Source organism: Cryptotermes secundus, unplaced genomic scaffold (assembly GCF_002891405.2).
Source record: "Cryptotermes secundus unplaced genomic scaffold, Csec_1.0 scaffold49, whole genome shotgun sequence".
Lineage (NCBI taxonomy): Eukaryota > Metazoa > Arthropoda > Insecta > Blattodea > Kalotermitidae > Cryptotermes > Cryptotermes secundus.
This window is the reverse complement of record NW_019744106.1, coordinates 2997992-3018632: the sequence shown is the minus strand read 5'-3', so window position 1 is coordinate 3018632 and position 20641 is coordinate 2997992. Positions and strand designations below refer to the sequence as shown.

General features: G+C 38.1%; 1 protein-coding gene across 8 annotated transcripts in view; it reads left to right on the top strand.

Annotated features, from left to right (window-relative positions):
* Nucleotides 1-20240, top strand: part of LOC111874342 (solute carrier family 12 member 8) — a 49926-nt gene extending 29686 nt beyond the window's left edge. For 5 of the 8 annotated variants that reach the window (XM_023869773.2, XM_023869770.2, XM_023869772.2 and 2 more), the window contains 5 exons: nt 1724-2071; nt 4091-4264; nt 8048-8226; nt 9628-9798; nt 11727-14022. In XM_023869773.2, coding sequence (XP_023725541.1) covers nt 1724-2071; nt 4091-4264; nt 8048-8226; nt 9628-9793 — 867 coding nt within the window. In that variant the 3' untranslated portion in view covers nt 9794-9798; nt 11727-14022. Of the gene's footprint in view, nt 1-1723; nt 2072-4090; nt 4265-8047; nt 8227-9627; nt 9799-10279; nt 10565-11716; nt 14023-19179 lie in introns of those variants that run through there. The other 3 variants (XM_023869767.2, XM_023869766.2, XM_023869769.2) reach the window with 3 other exon arrangements.
* The last annotated feature ends 401 nt before the right edge of the window (nt 20241-20641 follow it).

The following is a 20641-nucleotide window of genomic DNA, read 5'->3' as shown; positions in this document are numbered from 1 at the left end:
AAGTAAGTAAATTTTAGATTTAGACTAGCTGCACAGACCCCTCTCTCTTACAGACCTTCTGAGTAAGAAATTTGCTTGTGCCCATAGTTCCACGGTGACAATGATAGTTTCTAACTTTTAGGTTGAAAAGAAGCCATTAAGTAGTTCATTTTTACCAGAAATTGGAAAGTTAAACTTTAACAGAAAGCATGACTGTCATCACTAAGGAGGCAGGACTCCCAGCAATCCCATACTCTCCTTTACCCCTCTTCAGTAGTTTTATTTGCCAGTTTCTCATTAATCTTAAATTTAAGATTTATATGTTGGAAAACCCTTGAATTACAATTTATTAGCCCATGCTGAGACAGCTTACAGTACAGCCAAAAAATTGCAGAACAGAATTTTGTATTTTTAGTTGCAGGCTCAAAAATGAGATCTGCATATTGGGGATGTGCTCACCATTGTACCCAAGGTTCATGTGTTCAAACCCAGGTGAGGTCAGCAGATTTTTAAGGGCAATGAAAATCTGTAGCAATTCTTACTTCAGAAGGGAGTAAAGCAGGGTTCCCATGTCATGAAAGAACCTTTCACTCATGAAAAGAGATAAGTGAAGGCAAAATTAGACACCATTTTCTGTTGTCCACAAAGCTCCCTACTCTTCTCCTAGATGCTTCTATGGTCATGAGACTGCAGAGACCTTTGGTGGACAAAAGTGGGAACATCTTGAAATCTGACAATCCAGTTGAAGTACCCAGGATAACGGGATAGCATTACTCGTCCAGGTGGTGTCCAAATAGAGAATGAGTTACAAACATGCCAACCAGTTGAGGTTAAAAACACAAGTGACTTAACTGTTAATGTGCAGCATTAAAAACCAACCACCAGCAATACTTAACCATGAGTGCATGATTTATGGCATTTGCCTCTTGGATTCAGTCCATACTGGATGTATGGATCACACATTAAAACTTCAATTTAGAAATTATCACACCATGCAGGATCATATTTACTCATGTAAACTGACCTAGTTAATTGTATAGTATTAATATTATTAATTATTATTATTATTATTATTATTATTATTATAGTATTAATAGTAGTACCAACTGTTTTGGAGTGGAACATGAACAAGATCATTTTCCATTAATTAATTGTTGTTCATGTTTATCAACTGAAACACTCTGTTGTATTGTGCCTGTGATCCTATAATCTGTGATATCAGTAAATTGACAGTGAGCTAATCTGTTCCTATAATTAATGCTAGCATCTTACCATTCTTTACAAAGAATTGCGTCCCATTCATTTCAACCTTAAACTCACCAGAGCAAATTTATCATTCTGCAAAGCTAACCAGTTGTCATTCATGTCCTGTAATCCTTTCTTATTAATTAAGTGGTTTTTACAATCTGGAAACAACTTATGGTGTCCAGACCCTAGCATGAAAGATAAGGACATGAAGTGAGGCCACAGTAATACCATTTGGAGCCTGTGAAAGGTGAAAAGTTGGTTGCAAATCCTATTAATTGTCATGCCATCAAGACACATTCTTAATTTCACTGAGTGGTCAACTTCAGACTGTGGCCATTTTCTTCTTGGGAAAGCGTCTGAAAAGGATGCTGGATGAATCACAGAGCCAGCCTAGACAAATATCCTTGCCCCTGTTGAGAATCAGTCCTTTGTCATCCATCTCAGCAGCACTGCAAAATTTATTCGAGTCATTCCTAATCTGTTCCAATTGTTTCAGCATGGACCTAACAAGGTTCCTGTACATGCCATGGCTGTAGTTGCAACAGTGACACTGACATTCATTCTTGTCGGCAAGATCAACACATTGGCTCCAGTTGTGACTATGCCTTTTCTACTTACATATGCTGCTATAGATTATTCATACTTTGCACTGGCACAAACATTTGACATCCGGTTGAGAAGAGAGGAACGATTTAGGGCACAGGATTTCCAGAGCCCGACATTTGACACGAGTCCTCATGGTGGTTATGGAGCTGTGAGGCATAACCACTCAGAGGCAGTGGACAAATTTGGCAGTGACCTTGACAAGCTCTTCCCTGAAAGAACTCATCATAAAAAACACAGTGTAAGTTTATTCACTCTAATAATGTTACTGCTGTTTCCTTTGTATAGCATTTCAGACCAGTGCAGTCCAAGGCTTCCTGTATTCCAGGTTTTGGGATCTTGTTTTTAGGCATTTTGTAGGAACCTCAGATGGGCATTTCTCTGTCATGAAGCCTCTACCCATGTGGGGCAAAATAAACATACAGTCATATATCCATTACTTGAATGGAACTCAGACTCACATCTTAGTGTTCAAGTGGCGGAAGAGAGTACCCACTTTTGCACCGTGTGGCCACTGTTATTGGCTGTGTTACTGCCTCATGACTGTCACTCTGTAAATACTGAACTGTGTGTGTGGTGAATATTTGTAAGATATATCAAAACTGAGTTACCTGTTTTGGCATTTCCATACCTCAGGTAGTTAGTTGGCAATCTTCTCACTGCAGAGACCCAAGTTCAGTCCCTAATTGTGAAATTCATTGTGGACAGAGTCACACTAGAGCAGTTCTTTTTTAGCACTTTCCATTGCCAGTTATCATTCCACAGATGTCCCATACTCATCTGTTATCAGATGCTGGTACAGTAGTCCCATTTTTTCTTTTTCTGTGGCGCTACAGCCCCAATTTGGTCCTAGGCCTACCTCCATGAAACTCTCTGTTTCACTTCGGTTTACTAGATCTTACACATGTGGTAGGACTCTTTGGGCGAGTGATCAGCTCGTTGCAAGGCCTCTACCTGTAGACAAACACAGAAAAACGCACACAAACATCCATGCCCTGAGTGGGATTCGAACCCGGCTTCCGAGCGAGTGAAGACAGTGCACGCCTTAGACCGCTTGGCTACTGTGACCAGCTACAGTAGTCCCATTGGGATCACAATACCAAGGCACTCTATGTAGACTTTCTGAATAGACTGTAGACTATCATCATAATCAGTCCTGTGTTCACTGCATGACTTCACTTATCTTCTCAGGGATAATTACTTGCAACAGATGCTCCAGTTTTCATGGTTCTCTGTTCTGTTCTATGGCTATGAACAGTGTTCACTCACTTCTATCAAGAGAGGATGTGATGGTCACAGTGTAGGGTCTCGAGGTTCTCATCAGCTAGTCATGTGCATACAGTTCTTTCTGCAGGCTTGAACTAGAGTGGGGATGTCTGTGATTGAAGTCTGACATATCAATAGCTGCTATTGGACACTATTGGACACTATTGGATAATGAGCCAGGGTTTAAGGTCCTTCTTTAAATCCTGTGTTATCAGTTTATGGGCTTCATTTGGACTGAAGCCTTCCACCTTAGCCAAAAACTTTGCTTGCAGTTTTGTTGTTAGTAGAGTAGTTAAGTACTTGCTTAAGGAAAATCATGCTGTTTGCTGTTCTGTAGTATATATTAGCAATGCATCAATATCGAATGTGCCAAAATACTATACCAGATGATTTAAAAATCAGTTAAATGAAAAGAAAAAATAATAACCTTTATTGAGGTGAAAAGAAAATGGTCTGACGATTTTAACAGGCTAGGAGATGTACATAACACTTCTGGAGTATTTGCTTTGGAATTTCCTCTAGATTTTCAGTTTGTGAGTTCTAATCCCTGATAATGTCTTTTAAGTAGCTTAAAGTAAGGTATAGAGGACAAGCAGTGACCTCCAGTTTAAATTTGAGGAACAGGTATACTAGTGGCAAACTGTTTGTTTCACTTCTTTCACTAATGTTCATTGAAAATATTTTTTCACACCAACAAATGCTTAATGAATTTATGGGTGAGTTATGTTATGTCCCATTCTTGTGATTACTTATCACTGGAAGTAACAGAATCTGTTCTGTTGGTTCTTCCACCTCATAAATTAATTTTGTGCATTTGTCTAAATGGCAGAAACCAGAAACCTAAATGGCAACTTCTTGTGTAACAGTAATTTGGCTTCTACTTGGAGTTACTCTCTTTTAGAATTAGGATATGACAGTAGAAGAACACAACATCGTTTTTTAATGTTTCCTTCAGAACGGATACTTTTGTTTGAAAATGGACAACTTTTTCTAGGGAGCACACAGTTCTGGGACATCGAGTCTAGTGTCTTCGCCAGAAGAACATTCAAGTATCTGGAGTGGAGAAGAAGAGGGTGCAAAGAATCAGCCTGCAAGAGACACACACATACACTCTAAGCAAAATAACTGGTACTCAGGATTGTGCAACCGTTGGTTTTCCCTTTTTGGGGTAAGAAGCATATAGAATTCCAGTTATATATATATATATATGTATACATTTGTGAAACTGGTAACTTCATACATTCCATTTTTACTTAGCTATGCATTAACCTCAAGTGTAGACTGATTTGTTGTTACCTGTGATAAATTTTATAAAAAAATAATTTCATTACTTAATTAAGATGACAGTTGTAATTTAAATATTCATGAAAAGTCTTAAACCAAAGCAAATTTTGAACAAATTCATTATGCTTCAACAATAATGAAGAACAGGAAAATGTACAGACAGGCTCTTCAAATAAAATCATAGTAGATTTTTCAACAGATAATTTTCAATCAGTATACAAGTCCAACAACAGGGTGTTGAGGAGAATATTTGGAGCAAAGGGAGACGAAGTGACAAGGGGTTGGAGAAAACTTCATAATGAAGAGCTTCATAACTTGTACTCTTCTCCAAGTATAATTAGAATGATCAAGTCAGGAAGGGTGAGGTGGGCAAGGCATGTAGCAAAAATGAGGGAGTCGAGAAATACATATAGGATATTGGTGGGAAAGCCAGAAGGAAAGAGACCACTGGGAAGACCCAGGCATAGGTGGGTGAACAATATTAAAATGGATCTTACAGAGAGAGAGGATGAGATGGTATGGATTGGATTGATCTGGCTCAGGATAGGGACCAGTGGAGGAATCTTATGAACATGGTAATGAACCTTCGGGTTCCATAAGTAGCTGCAGAATTGGCGGCTTCTCAAGAAGGGTTCAGCTCCATGAGTAAGTAAGTAAGTAAGTAAGTATACAAGTCCAGCCAGGGGCTAATTTTAGGTTAAGCCATGGTCCCTTGGAGAGGGTTTGTGCAAGTGTAACACAGCAAATTTGTGAAGTATGGCTACTTTTGAGGGCTGTTTATGAAAGTGACTTGAAAATGTATGCAGCAAAGGAAGAATTCAAAAGTTTTTTCTATTTTGGAATCTTGCCATATATGTAAAGATAAATGTAAAAACAAATGACAATCTTAAATCAGACACATCAGAAAATGACAATGTTGATGTTCATCCAGTATCAGGAAAACAAATCCCACATGAGATCCTCTCCCTTGGAGGTTTTCAGGAAATAAACTCAACTCTCGATTATCCGGGGGCGGATAAACCGGTTTGCGGCTTAACCGGGGCTACTGAGGCTTTTTTGAGGCTTATATGTTGTTTAATATTCATTCACTTTTGTTTCACATGGTGAGTTGTAACACTATTTTCGCACTAGTGTGAACTGAGCTCTGCATTTTTTAGTCCTGTTATGCTAACACAATGTTCTAGGGTAGGGATGAAAGAATGCAAGGATTTGTGGAAAGTTTAAAGGACAGATACACCGCCCCAGTTAGTTTCTTTGTATTGATCTTCAAGGGCGTTAGCAAAATGTCAAAGTCTAAAAGGAAGCGTGTTGTGTTAAGTATTCAACAGAAAAAGGAAAATGCCACAAAAAAGTAAACGACAGTGTTAAATTTTTTTAAGTGTTAAGTGTGAATATTCGTAAAAAGTGTTGGATGTTGTTGAAGACTGTGATTGAAATAACTAATTCGTACTTCAGCGTAATGTAAAACAAGTATTAAATAGGCCATGAGATGACATAAAAATGAGGTTGAATAAATTTAAATACAGGTAGGCCTATAGTATTATGACGGTACAGTATTACAGTTCTACTTTTAATAAAATTTGTCTTAACCGGGTTTTCGATTAATCATGATTTCCATCCCCACCATTATCCCGGATAATTGAGAGTTGAGTGTATACATAAGCATGCTCTTGTACACAGATTGTTGTTGGTGGCCAAGGCAATAAGAAATATCCAGCTAGGAACTGTAAAGTATGTGCATTTCACAAAAGCAGACATGAAATGTGTTAGATTTGCAAATTCTGTAAGGATTAAAATTTTCAGATCAAAATACAAAATAAAAACAGAGTTATTAATTTTTATATGTGGCTTCTGTGGTCTAGTGGTCAGAGTTCCTGGGCACAGATCCAGAGGTCCCGGGTTCAATTCCCAGTGCTACGAGATTTGCTGAGAAGTAGTGGTTCTGAAACGGGGTCCACTCAGCCTCGTGAGGAAAATTGAGGAGCTATTTCAAGGAAATAGCGACTCCGGTCTAGAAGACTGAAATTAACGACCATGGGGATTTGTTGCACTGACCATGTGACACCCTCTATATGCTAAAGTTGGCACTAACTTCGCCGACAAGGGGCAGTCGCTCAGTGAGTATAGTTTGCTTGTGGACTACAGGGCACAGATTTTGTTTTTGTTGTTTTGGCAATGTATATAACTTTTATGACTCACTGAGATGCATTTAAATCCCAGGAGCTCGGGGTTGCAGCATAACTGCATATCATCTTATACTCAGTGTGTGAAGAAGTAAAATCAGTTACGTATAAATGTTCAGTATCAGCAATGAATCTGCATACTGTATAAGTTGACAATAATCATCACAAAGGGTCACTGCTCACAACACACAAAATAATGAGACATGAAACCTCGTATATCCATGCAATTTTTACATGAAGGTAGTACTTCCAAAGTCACTGTTGTACTTCCAGCATCATTCTCATTGACTGTGTAGAAGCAAATATGGAATTATGGAATAACAGCTGACTTATGTAGTAGTATTATTAAATGTGCCTCAAAACAGTCACATTGGCTATAATACAGTGTCTTAAAAGAAAGGGATAATTTGTGTATGGGCACATGCTTGGGAATATTGGTAATATTGGCAGTGAAAGTGTGAGAGGTCTTTTGCTATAGTTTCCTTCAAATTGTTGAAGTACATTTGTTTTACACATTTTTCTTTCATTCACATTTTATTTTTGCATGAGCAGTAGTGTAGTTGGTTCAGGCACCATGCTGCAAATTGGTAGGTTACGGGTTTGAATTCCGAGAGGTCATTGAATTTTTTCAGTTCACCTAATCCTTCCAGCAGCAATATAGCCCTTGGGTTGACTCAGCCTCTGACAGAAATGAGTACCAGGAAGATTCGTGGGCGGTAAAGGGCAGTGGGTGTGTGAGGCTGATAACCTTACCACCATCTGTGAGCTGATTGTCTAGAAGATGTGGGGGCCTCAACCTCTCACACCCCAGTGGGCCTTGATGGTCTGTTACAGGGACAGTTTTTTTTTTTTTTTTTTACTTTATATAAAAGTAATCTGTGGGTACTGGGATATTTTGGATAAATTAATCTGCCAGCTGCAATGATAAAATTTACAGAAACCTGATCTCATGTCACCCTTTTCTGGTGCATGTATCCATTTTCCGTTTGCAAATCAAAGCGATACATTTTCACTTTAATTCTTGTTTGGGAGTCTTCTTAGATGACGATTGATAGGTGAAAGCTTTTGGATATACTGTAACACAATCCCATATTCAAAGAGTCTGTACTGAAATCATGGATAATTTTGTTGTAATGGTACCTGCATATGGGAAGATGATAGGCAACACTGCTAGTGACAGCTGGGATAATTACTGTGTGATGGCCAAGCATATGCACGCCACAACTCTGTTTTTGAAATAACGTCATAAAAGTGGTATATTTTTGGATAATTCTGAATGCCTGGAAACTAAATAATTGGGAGTTAATTGTACACTAGGTTTCACCCAGTGTTGTTGAGGCCAAAGAAATTTCCCAGTAATAAAAGGTTCCATTTTGTATAACAATGTCTGGCATGTAGGCGCTGTTGTTGTACCCTCAGAACACTGAATTTTTCATCCAGTCTGTGTTGTTAATAAATGTGGAATTTATATCCTCGGTATTTAGGCCCTTGTGAAGCTGTTCATCATGTTCTCAGTCCACTGGGGCTATGCCCTGGCTAATCTTGCTATGGTGTTTGTGGTGTGGTTCTACGTTGGACATGCAAACCCTGCCGTCAAACCTGGCGTAGCTTCTGATTTCCGGTTCTTCACTTGGCTAAAAAACACCCTGCTTCGTCTAATGGGGTAAGTAACATAAAAGTTCGTCCAGTAGCAGGCTGTGTTATGATATTGTTATAGTCTTCTTCTTTCATGCTGTTTCTACTGTGACTCACGTTCTCAGTTGCTAGCCAGAGCAGAGTAAATTGAGAGGTTTGATACGCTTCTCTGCAAAATAGAATTAAGAAACAACAGTTGTACAGAGGACAGTGTGGTTGGACCATTGTTTACTTAGTAGCAGCTTGAAGAGTAGAGGTTAGATTAGCGTTGAATGAGATATCAAGTTGGAGAATGTATGCATATTGTAACTTATCTGGCACATTCACTCCTTCATGTTAAATTACCTTGAAGGCCATGGGTCTTATGGAAAAGGGCATAGTGGGCATAAAACATGCATTTCATTTTCTCTGCAACTCTGTTCAAAATACTGTTTGATGTGATAAATATTACACAAATTATGCCTCTAATGTGCATGGAAATGCATGTAGGTTTTCATGTAAAATGTCCATTACTGTTGTCTCATTCAATCAAAATTGGAATGTGTCAACAAATCTGTATATGCTTTCCAATTGTCAAGTTTCATGAAATCCCTTCTCCAGTTCTTGAGTTGTTACATGTGGACAGACAGACGTGTCAGAACTGATGGATGCAACCTACTGTTGTGAACACACTGAAAGGGATGATTACAGGCTTGCTAAATGAAGGTGATGACTGGGAAACAAATCTTCAAAATACAAGCCACACGTGTTAATGCTTGGACACCCTTCTTGTTGTTGCCTTTAAATGCTTTCATCTGTGCAGGAAAGCTAGGAGTAGTTCTAAATTATTGTGGCATACAAACCTGCTGCTTCAGTATACAATATTACTGTGACAAAAGACACAACCTCAATGAAGAATACCTTTCAAAGCTCTGTATGCTCTAGTATGGAATACTTTTCTTCTTTGTTATTATCTGCATGTTTGTTTTTGATATTTGTTCCAGTGTTTCCCTTTTGAAAGTACTTCTTCTCTAGTTCATGAGATAACTGTACTAGATGTTATATAAGTTTATTTATTCATGTTATCATGGTTCTATACCTCATGGTTATTAATATTAAAAGACAAAGTCAAATCCCTCTGACATGCTGTTCACTGTATGCTTGTAAGGAGAGGTACAGTGTCACTGTGCTTACATATCGCATCTTAAAGATATGTAAGGTTGCAGAGATGAAGTTCTTTGTATTCTTAACATCATCACTGGATGGAGATGAGTGATCAGCTTCATGCTATAACTGCTTTACCCCCTGGGTCTGGATGCAGCACTGAAGAGATAATACCCTACTTTACCTAGGAATGGAAACTCCAGTTGCCCAGCTTATTGATATTCGGTTGATTGAGCTATCTTGGCTGTTTCTACACACCTGTATGTAACATTTATTTGTTTTGCAGTAAACGTGTGCAAGAATATGAACAGATTGTGGTGACACCTATTCATCCAGGAGTAGAAGTAACATCAGCTCAACAGAATGAAGAAAATGAAGATTTTGCTTCCAGGAGAAGATATCATCAGTCATCAACAGTTCAAGGTCATTTTGTCAATGTGGATGAAGACTAGAAACTGTGAGTACTAAGTCAACACATTTATGTCATTCAGCTGTTCCACAGAGCTGCTGCTTTGCTGCTCCTCTTCCTGCTTCTGTCATGTCCTTCATGGGTATTAAACCGGACAGAAAGAACTCAGTTGAAATGAGTGAAACACTGAAATTTTTAAGACTTTTTTTTCACGCATTTATTATACATAATCTGCAGAATCTGCAATTAATATATATGTTCAGTAAGTACTGGCTCGTGAATGAGTTATGCCCAGTGGTGTAACTCATCTACTCTTTTTTTTTATTCGCTTAGATATAATTTTAATTCTTGTATTGGGGTTTTACTCAGGAAAGGCAAGGTTTTACTGAGATCTTGCTATGACTTCCATGAAGTAAAGAGACATAAAAGTCATATCTCTAATAATACCTCGCAGACAGCCAAGAAGTTGACTAAAGCTGTCAAGCTGCCTCCAAAAGCAATGTTAACTCACAATTTCTTCACACCTCAGAATTACTGACATCAACACAGACTACTGGTGCAGAGAACACACTACCAGAGGAGGAGGCTCCAAGAAAACCACCATGGCACTGCAAGTTGTCAAAGGCAACAAAAAGAGAACCCAGTACTTTGAGGTATTACTGGGCCACCCTGTTCCTAGGGGACATAAATACAGGGACCTGGCCCTCCAGGTTGGTGCGTCTTGAAACTAAGACAGTAAATATGGTCATGAGTCCAGCAGGACTCGGACCCAAGAATGACTGTGCTGGCAGGAGCCAGCAGCAGTTGTAAACGACAGAGCTGTCCTCTTGTCAGAGAGGATGCCTGTTCATCAACAAACCAGCAACTGTCTGACAGTAAAAAATCTGGTCTTGGGCCCAGGTGGATGCTTGACACCAAAACAGACTGGCTAACTGATCGTCAGTTGTAACATTACTTTGATTTTTGACTTAAGGCATTGTGAGCTATTGCTATTATAAGGTTGTAGCTCAGGTCATGGGCTACTCAGGAACCCAGAGGAAGGGGAGCGTCCACCGTTGGAAGCCTCTACGAAGCAATGGCAGTGAAGACATGACTGGGCACTAGTATGTGTGTAATGGTGAACTGTATAGTGTAGTCACATGCTGTATCAAAGAGTCCAGTGTATCCAGTCGTCAGTCCAAAACCTCATCTATAGTTACAGTCTGTCACATGACTATATTTATAATATACTACAGGCAGTGAATAATAATACCACTTGTCAGAAAGGTATGTAAAAAAAGGAGAAATTGTGTACAGAAAAGTATTATTATGCAGAAGAAGTGATCTCACAATTCATTAGCACAATATTCAGTATTCTTTTTTGTTGCTTGGTAAGTTTCAGTGTGAGCACCAGTAATTGCTTGACACATGGCAGAACGATTTTTAATTTCATACCACATATTTCCAAAGTATGGAGGTACTCCATCTTTCTGGAATCATGCGTCACAAGGCAATTGTGACATTGTGTAGTATTCTAACATGTTCATGTACAAATGACTTCTCACAGTTGCTTCCTGGAAGAAGGAAGGTCCAGTGATATGAACTTCCATCATGCTACACGATATGTTAACATTTTATTGTCCCTATGACATTTGTTAATTTCTTGAGGTGGCTGACTGTCCCTGATTTTGGAGTTACGTGTGTTGATACCATTCAGATGGAATTTTCTGCAACATTTCTTTGCAAAGTCTATTTCTGTAGTTATGGTTAGTTAATTTTATGTGCTGCTGCAGCTGCAAATTCTGCGCATGTAAATATAAATATTTGTGTGCAGTGTCATGAACTGTGGAGTGGGAAAGATGTAATTGCTTGCTTGCTGTGCAAATCAACTTCAGTGGGCTGCATAGAAGCACTTGTCTCTTACGCTCCTCATCTTTGTTGGATGTTCTTGGACACCCTGGCAGTTTCTGATTTACAGCAATTCCAGTTTCTTTCAGATGTCTGTCTCACTTCTTAATGGAGTTGTAGCTTAATGCTGGACCGCCATGCACTAACTGAAACTTATACTGGACACATATAAAGGATTTCAACTCTGCAAGCTACAAAATGCAGTCCACCTTCTGCTGAACCATCTCCATGACTACAGTGATACAAATGGCTGGCACAGGACTGTTGTTACCAGAGTAAACAAAAACTTGGAACTTTAAGCTACTGAATGGCAAGAATGGATCCCATGTATAATAAATATTTTTCCATGCATGAATTTTTATTTTTATTTTTTTAAACCTGTTCCAGCACAATTTACTTGTAAAATTAATTGACCAATGCCACAAACCTTGAAGAGTAGTTATTGGTTATGATACCATATTTGTCTGAATACAAGGTGGTTTTGAATCTTAAGGTGATCTCCTAAAATCAAAACTTAAAACAGGATCTGGAATAAGTTAGACCTTGTCCGTGCTCAATATTAACGTAGATTTATGAGATTTGAGATTCTCACTGCAGTGAATGTTAATGAGTATGGTCTTGTTGGATATGTTGACATGTAGTTTGGTACATAGGTACCAACACTTTGAAGAAACATATCTCTTGGTTCCAGCACCTCATACCAGGGACTAATTTTAATGTGTAGGTTTTCTGGTGTGTCTAGAACTGAAAGCCCAGATATGCCCAGCCTCCACTGAACAGCTTTGTGATCAGTGGAAAGCACCATTTGTCAGTAATGACTGCAGTAAATATTAACAGATTTGATCATTGTGTTGCCAGGCAACAGCTCTGTAAACACAGTCCAACATGTAACAGTAGAGGAAGCTGTGTTTTCTGTAGATCAGACCAGTGCACAAGTAGACTGGCTGGAAAGCGAACATGTGATATTTGTTTACTGTACATCAATGTCTGTTCTGCGGCTATACAAGTAAGAGTGACAGAATTTGTTGAAGGCAGTTATGAGTAGGAGTAGCAGCAGAAACATGTGAACAAGTAAGCAGTAAGCTTGAGCAGTGCAGAAGAGTACAAGAAGTCAGCCTGTGAAGATTTTAACATGTGATTTGAAGACTTTATGTGCGCTGTAGTAGAGCGATATTGGGAATATGTGATTTAGTGAGACTTTTATAGTTTCTGTGTTATAAATCCATGAAAACTAGTGCAGATAGACTGAAGAGGGTAGCGTGGACAGCTCTGTAGTGTGCAAATCAGTAACAGTGTTATAATCAGTTGTAGTTATGACCTGTAAGTGGTCAGTAAATCCAATTACCAGTCCAAACCCCATCTTTAGTCACTGTGACACTTGACAATCCAAAACCTTCTATGTCCACAGCATGTAGCCTCTACTCATATAAAGCATTTAATAGAGTTCCAGCTCCAACAGACTAGTTATACAGTATTTTTTCTGATGGGTGGCTGAACTATCCCACACAGTAGTAACAGATATTAACATAGACATGCCTTCAAAGCGTGACATTATTTCCGTGTTTCCAACTTTTAACACAAAAATAATTGGGTATATTTATGATCTACGTCTATACATAATCTTACATGCCTACCAGGAATCATTCAGTGGCCATCACCAATGAGTACAAGGTCAGTGTGGTCATCCTGGCTTTAGTGTATATTTTACAGAGCAGCTCAAACTTCAGTTTTTCCAGTATGACCATCATACAGATTTTCAGAGCTCTATTTAAATGGCACAAGTGTGAGTTCCACTTCAGTTCGCTGGATATTATTGGTGGTATGAAATGAGAAAGTATTTAAATGGCACAAGTGTGATTCCCACTTAAGTTTGCTGGATATTATTGGTGGTATAAATTGAAGAAAGTATGAAAATGGCATGAAGTTTATACCAAACTTTGTGAAAATTAATTTCTTTGTTCAGAACCTACTTGAAGGGACTCGCAACACACACAGATGTGATGATGATATAGTAAGCTGAATTTATTCTCATCAAACAAACAAAGGCTAAGAAGGGAAATAAAGAAAACACTTTTTGGATAAGGTGATTTCAGTGAACACAAGTGCCTTCCTATAGGAGGGCTGAGAGAGATGGATGCAGTCTGTGTCACTCACCAGAGTGTTTCCCTCATGACAGAAGTGACTGGAAGGTGGAAGTGTGCAAGTTTTATATCATGGAGAATAATTGTCCTAGTTATTAACAAGTTTCTGTATGGAAATAAAATTGTTTGGGGTTCATGTGAAGCATTGATACCACACTGTAAAAAGGTAAGGTGAAGCTATCCCTGTAACAGGCTGTGGAGGCCTGTAGGGTTGTGAGACGTCAAGGTTCCTACATTTTCTAGACACTCAGCCCACAGATAGTGGTGAGGTTGTCAGCCTTATGTGCCAGGTGCCCGTTATGCACAGGAAGATTCCTGGTACTCATTTCTGTTAGAGTCTGAGTCATCCCCAGGGTCATCATGCAGCTGGAAGGATTAGGTCACTTGAAAAATTCAGTGACCTCATCAGGAATTGAACTCTTGACCTTTCAGCTTGTAACATGAAGGGTTGATACCACACTCTGTAGACTCATGAAGTGTCAATTTATTAATTAAGCATTGAAATCATGACAAATTTATTATTTGTGCACCAGATTGTTGGCTGGGCATAAATTTGATGAGCACACAGATCAAGAATTGTATTGATGGCATTACGTGCCCAATGCCCTTTACCCACGGGAAGATTCCTGGTACCCATTTCTGTTAGAGTCTGAGTCACCCTCAGGGCCATCATGCAGCTGGAAGGATTAGGTCAATTGAAAAATCCATTGAGCTCATCAGGAATGAAACTTGTGACCTTCCAGCTTGTAATATGAAGGGTTAATACCACACACTATAGATTAATGAAATGTTAAATTTATTAATTAAGCAACTGAAATCATGCCATTTTTATTATTTGTATACACGGGATTGTTGGCTGGGCATAAATTTGATGGACATACACATCAAGAACTGTGTTGATGGCAACAGATATAATGAAGTATAATATAAATGACAGGTATATTTGTATTTAACAGTATGGATGAATCACAGAACATGAGTAACTGATTTTTAAGTTACATTCTTTTCAGTCCATAAATTAATATTTGATGTGTTTGTAACAAAAGGTGCCTATTACCTTCAGAGTGTATGTCTGTCTGTGCAGCTGTTTGTTCCTAACGACTTGAGAACAACTGAATGAATTTTGAAGAAATGTTTTGGGGGGGAGTTTCATTACATTCTGGTCTTGGTTAAAATTTTACAACAGTGGGCACTTTCCATGAACTTCTGCATGTTTTTCCATGCACAGCTCTAGTGTGACTTGCTAAATATTTATCAGAGTGAAAAATGTTTCAAACAAAACTTATAGGTAACAGTGGAATGCACTTCTTCTGTAAGTCTTATGGTTTTTTAAATAAATGAAAGGGGTGAACACCAGATTTGTTACTTTATGTGTACATTTTCTTATTATATTTATTCACAAGATAATGGCTTTTGGAAATTTGTAATTATGTGTTCACTATTATTCTTTGAAATCCCTTATGTTAACAGTTTTGTATGCAGTATTTCTTATAGCCCAGTAATTATTTTTTATCACTCTAACACAATCACCCCTGTCTTTATTGCAACTCTATTCAGTCTCTCCTTAATTTAAAATAACATTAACATCACAATGGACTGCTACATGTTTCAGTCTTACCTGCCTGTAGATGGCCAAGCAAGGCAAAAACACGTAGCAGTCGATTGTGATTTTAATTTTATTTAAATTAAGGGGAGATTTTGAACAGAGTTATATTAAAGATGGAAGTGAATGTGTAGTGATATATCAATGCAACAGGATGCTGAAATACAAAGTTATTTTGTATTTTTATTAACTTACCATATAGCCTGAATACAAGCCACACATTTTCCCCCAAACTGATACATTTACAATCAGGATGCAGCTTATAAACAGTATGTAAGAAAGAGAAATGTCATTGTATTGTCTACATCTGTTGAAGGCATTTAGTTCATTGCTGTGACAGAGAGATGACATCATTAACAGGACTTTGCTTTTTGCAATATGAATTATATAAATCATCTTGCATGGTTAATGTACATAGGCTGCACGAAGGGTGGTTTAAAGACATATACTTAATATTTATTTTTATAATTTAATATATGCCACATATATACATCTCTCAAAGATACATTTTGAACTCTGCATTAGAAATTCACAAAATGCATGATGCAAAAATTTTGATATCAAATTGGAGAAATTTCTATCACAAAGCCAGTACAATGTCCAGTTGCTTTAAGAGGACCATATTACAAAGTGATATTATTTTCTTGTCTATTTATGCTTCATACCTCTTGTCACCATTGGACATGAAAGTCTGAATGGGACCTAAATGTATATATAAATAGTTGAGTAAACAGATATTGTTATATACAAGTCTGATGTAAACCTTTTGCTGTACTCATATACAGTGAAGTCTTTTCTACAATCAGCCATGTTCGTGTGTAGCTGGCACCAGATGTTTCAGGGACTGTTTCTGCTTCTGTCATCAGGGTTTGATGTGATGATCATCTATTTGCCCATACCTATACACAAAGCTGTGCGTACAAATACTCTCATGTATGTGGGGGTATGTGTAACTTACAGACTTGTTGTAGACTGATGACCGGATTCATTGAACACTTACACAATTTGAAGAAAGCAGTCTTCTGGGATGTAGCACGCATGTAGATATTGTGTTAACCGATGATTTGGAGGAATGTATCACCTCCATCTTCAGGGCAGAAGAAAAAAAGAAGAAAATCCACAAGCATCTACTCTGGCTTTCAGGTGTAGTGTCACAATATTATGTGGGAACACAGCACTCATTGCATCAATCCCTGATGATTGTTTCTGAAACATCACACACAAATCCTAGACTAACATATCAGACTGTCCAAGAGGAACTTATTGAATTATCATGTTGTCATCATAAGGACCTCAGAAGTAGAGTAACCCACCACAAGTGGTAGATGGAAACAGTTGAATATAAAACGTTTGCATGTTGCCGCTAGTCTGTGATTCAGTGGATTGAGCCCTGATTGTCATCATAATTCCCTAACAAGACATCGGTCTGTAAATTATCATCTAAGTATTACTGATTAACTCCTGGAGATTTTTGCTTCTCACAGCAGTGGCTGTGAAGAGTACTGTCTTCTGGGATGCCATGCCATGTAGTCTAGTAGTTGTTTACTGATGTACGGAGGAACATATTGCCTCTATATGTGGAGTCAAAGAGTAATCCATGCAAGCAGTAAGCAGAGTGATGCTGGCTTGGTGTACTCTGTCTCTCATTCCTTTTAAACTTCAATAACTTTTTGCTGGACTACATGGCATAAATCCCAAAAGGGAGTATGTTTCATTTCATACTTCCTCTTTCATTCTGCATGCATCTTGCAGACACAAGACTATGGTGATGTTTTGTTTGTGGTTTTACTGCCATTCCTTTATTGAGATAGACAAAACAGTAACACTGAATTGATTAATTGGTTTTTGTAAATAAGATTTAGTACATAGGATGGTGAAATTAATTTGTTTTTATATCAAACTAACCTTTGTTGTGAGGAAATGTCTAATTATGATGTGTCCAAAATGTACCTTAATGAATAGGCAGTGCTTATTTTATAATATTAATGTTCATATATAGGGATGCCAGCTGATATTGCAAAATAATAATAATAATAATAATAATATGTAATTATTTCTGTAAGATTATATTATATTTATCATGAATGTTTTAACAGAAATAGTAACACTAATTTATTTTTTGAAAATATGTACTTCTTTGTGAGTAAATTGTGTGTTATGATTTGTATTAAGAAACCAGCCTACTTATTTTAAAACTGGGGGTTATTTTACTTGTGGTTAATTTCAGGGAAATGCTGGAGCAGTGTTGGTATTGTGTGCTACATTAGCTGAGATTACTTCAGTGGTACTGCCCCTAGATCTGAAATTAAGAGCCCACTAATAGCAAGCATGTTATCTTCATACATGTACATTATAGTAGCGAAAATCTGAGATGCTACCAGTTGTTGCTTACCTTGTTACCATTCAAGTAGATGTGTCAACATATTAAACCTTGAGCAGATGATAAAGGAAAAACCAACTCCTAACAGTTATCTAACTGTTCATAAATTCCTTGCTCTTTATGAAAACCAAAGGTTCTTTACAGTGTTCACAGTAGTCCACCAGGAAACAATATCATGGGCCAAATGAATCTAGCCTGCAACTCTAGGTCAGATAGTAAAGAAATTCCCTGCCTTTTATGGAACCTGAAAGTTAATTAGTCTTCATAAACTGGGTCCTTTTCTGAGCAAGATGTGTAAGTGCACACTGTCCTTGAGAATCCAGTAGTGTATCAGCTAGTCAACAAATATCACAACTTATGGAACCCAGAGGGTCATTACCATGTTAAAATAGCGTGCCTTCCATTTGACCCTTTCCTAAACCCAATCGAACCATCTCACGCTGACCACAAAGTCCTTGAAAAATTAGTGGACCCTCAACTACTCAAGAAATTTCTTGCCTTTTTTGGAACCCCAAAATTATTATAATCATGAGAGTGTTACAAGGACTATATGTTGAGCCAGATTAGTCCAGTTTACATTATGCATAGATTCTGTCTTGACAAGCTGAAAATCAGGTGTTCAAAAAAGTGTTGCACCTTTCACAAAACCTCAATGTTCATTACCATATTTACAAGAGCTTGGCACTGGCCCACATTCAGGATCAGATACCAAAGCAGAATCCTTGAGAGAACACAGTAGTCACATGCCTAATAATGAAATTTCCCATCTTTTAATGCATCATAACATTGTTATCATGGTTCCAATAGCTGTACATTCAGTAATTGCCAGAGTCAGATGAATGCAGTCCACATCTGCCTCAGAATCCTTGTGAAATCAGCTGTACCTAAGGTAGTTCAGATATTTGATTCCTTTTATGAAACTTGAATATTCATTGCCAAGTTCACAAGTCCAAAAGTACTCACATTTTGCTTTGGTTTAAGCAGGTTGCTCAGGTAAAAAGTAGGATAGGGCCCCATGGTATTTCATCTTGTTAGTTGTGCATTGCAATGGTGAATGGTTGAGCAAGACTGGCAGATATGAGGGAGAGTCAGTAAATAGGTTACAGATGGAAGTAAAACAGCTATAATGGATGTAATAGGCTTTCTATGTGTATCACTAGGTAGCAGCACAGTCCACCTTCATGACAGCCTAGGTAGCACATGTGCATGCGCACGTTCAGAAACTGGTTTCGGTAGTCAAAATTGCGATCATGCTTGAGGAAAGCAGCATTCTGTTGTTCGTTATATGAGGGCAAAAGGACTTGATGCAAAGGCTATTTATAAAGAGATGTTTTGTATTTATGGTGGGAAGTGTTTGTCGCATAAAGCGGTTCACAACTGGGTTGAGAAATTCTCTCAAGGACATTTGAAAGTTGCAGATGATGCCGGACCAGGTCGTCCTTTTGACATTGCGACAGTAGCAACTGCAGTGGGTGAAAGAGTTGATTCAAGCTGATAGGAGGATAACAATAAACAGTGTAGCAACTGCAACAGAGTGTTCGCATGGTTTAGCATACAGCATAACCCATGATCGTTTGAAGTTTTGGAAAGTGTGTGCACATGGGGTACCCAGAGAACTGAAGGATCAAGAAGAAATGAACCAAATGGGTATGTCCTTGCAACATATCTTATGGTATGCAGTGAAGGAGAAGATATGCTTAACAGGATTGTTACTGGGGATGAATCATAGGTGTGTCATTACCAACCCGAATCAACGCATGCTTCAGTGCAGTAGAAACATCCCACTTCACCTTCAGCCATACAGTTTAAGATTCTGCCATCAGCTGGGAAGGTTATATTTACTGTGTTTTTAGATTCTCAGGGAGTGCTGTTCGCCCATTTTCAGAAGCATGGTGAAAATGTGAATTCTGCAGCATATTGTGAAGTTCTCTTGAAGCTTTGGGATGCAATTCACAGAGTATGTACAGGCCAGCTGGCAAGATGGGTACTGCTTAATCATGACAATGCCAGACCACATACAGCCCGAGCAGCTCATGAGAGGATTCAGGAACTGTAGTGGGGACATCTTGAACATCTGCCTTACAGCCTGGACTTGACACCCAATGACTTCCTTCTGTTTGGTCATCTAAAAAAAACACCTTGGTGGCATATATTTCATTGATGATGAGGTTGAACTGGAGGTGTGCAAGTGGCTGAGACAACAGTCAAAATACTTCTGTGCTGTGGGTTTCAAAATGCTGGTAAAGTGATGGGACAGGTATATCAATATTAGTGGAGGATGTGTCAAGAAATAAATGTATTTTTTCAGGTTAAAATATCATGTTTTATGTTTTATATCCATTTGTGACCCATATACTGACTCTTCCACATATTACCTCTGAGTAAAATCTGGCTGCCAGCACCCATATTACTGGGGAATTTAAATCCTCTGTTCCTAATATATATGGACAAATACCGTCTTAAGTGCAACAATTTTATTGTAGTTTTTATTTCTTTTTCCTCCTCCACACTACATGTTTCGGCCCTAAATGGCCATCAGCAGGTGTGTATCACTCACGTAGCTGTTACACTGCTTGTTAAAATTTAAAATCACCAGTCTTTCTAATTGTATAAAATCTTTGTTATCTACACGCGTCGATTTGATTTTCAAATTAGCACTTTTTAAAACTTTAATTCAAGTTAAAATGTCTATAAGATCTATGTTCTCTTTCTTTTTCAAATTTTTTTTTTTAATTAAAATTTTTCAGGGTACATGCCCTATATCTACGGTGCTGCAGCGGCCACTTCTTGTTTTTATCGCTGTTCATGTGTTGTCTGTAATATACAAATATTCGTGTTACTATCTTATGTTATGTCATGTTATGTTATTCTTATATGTTT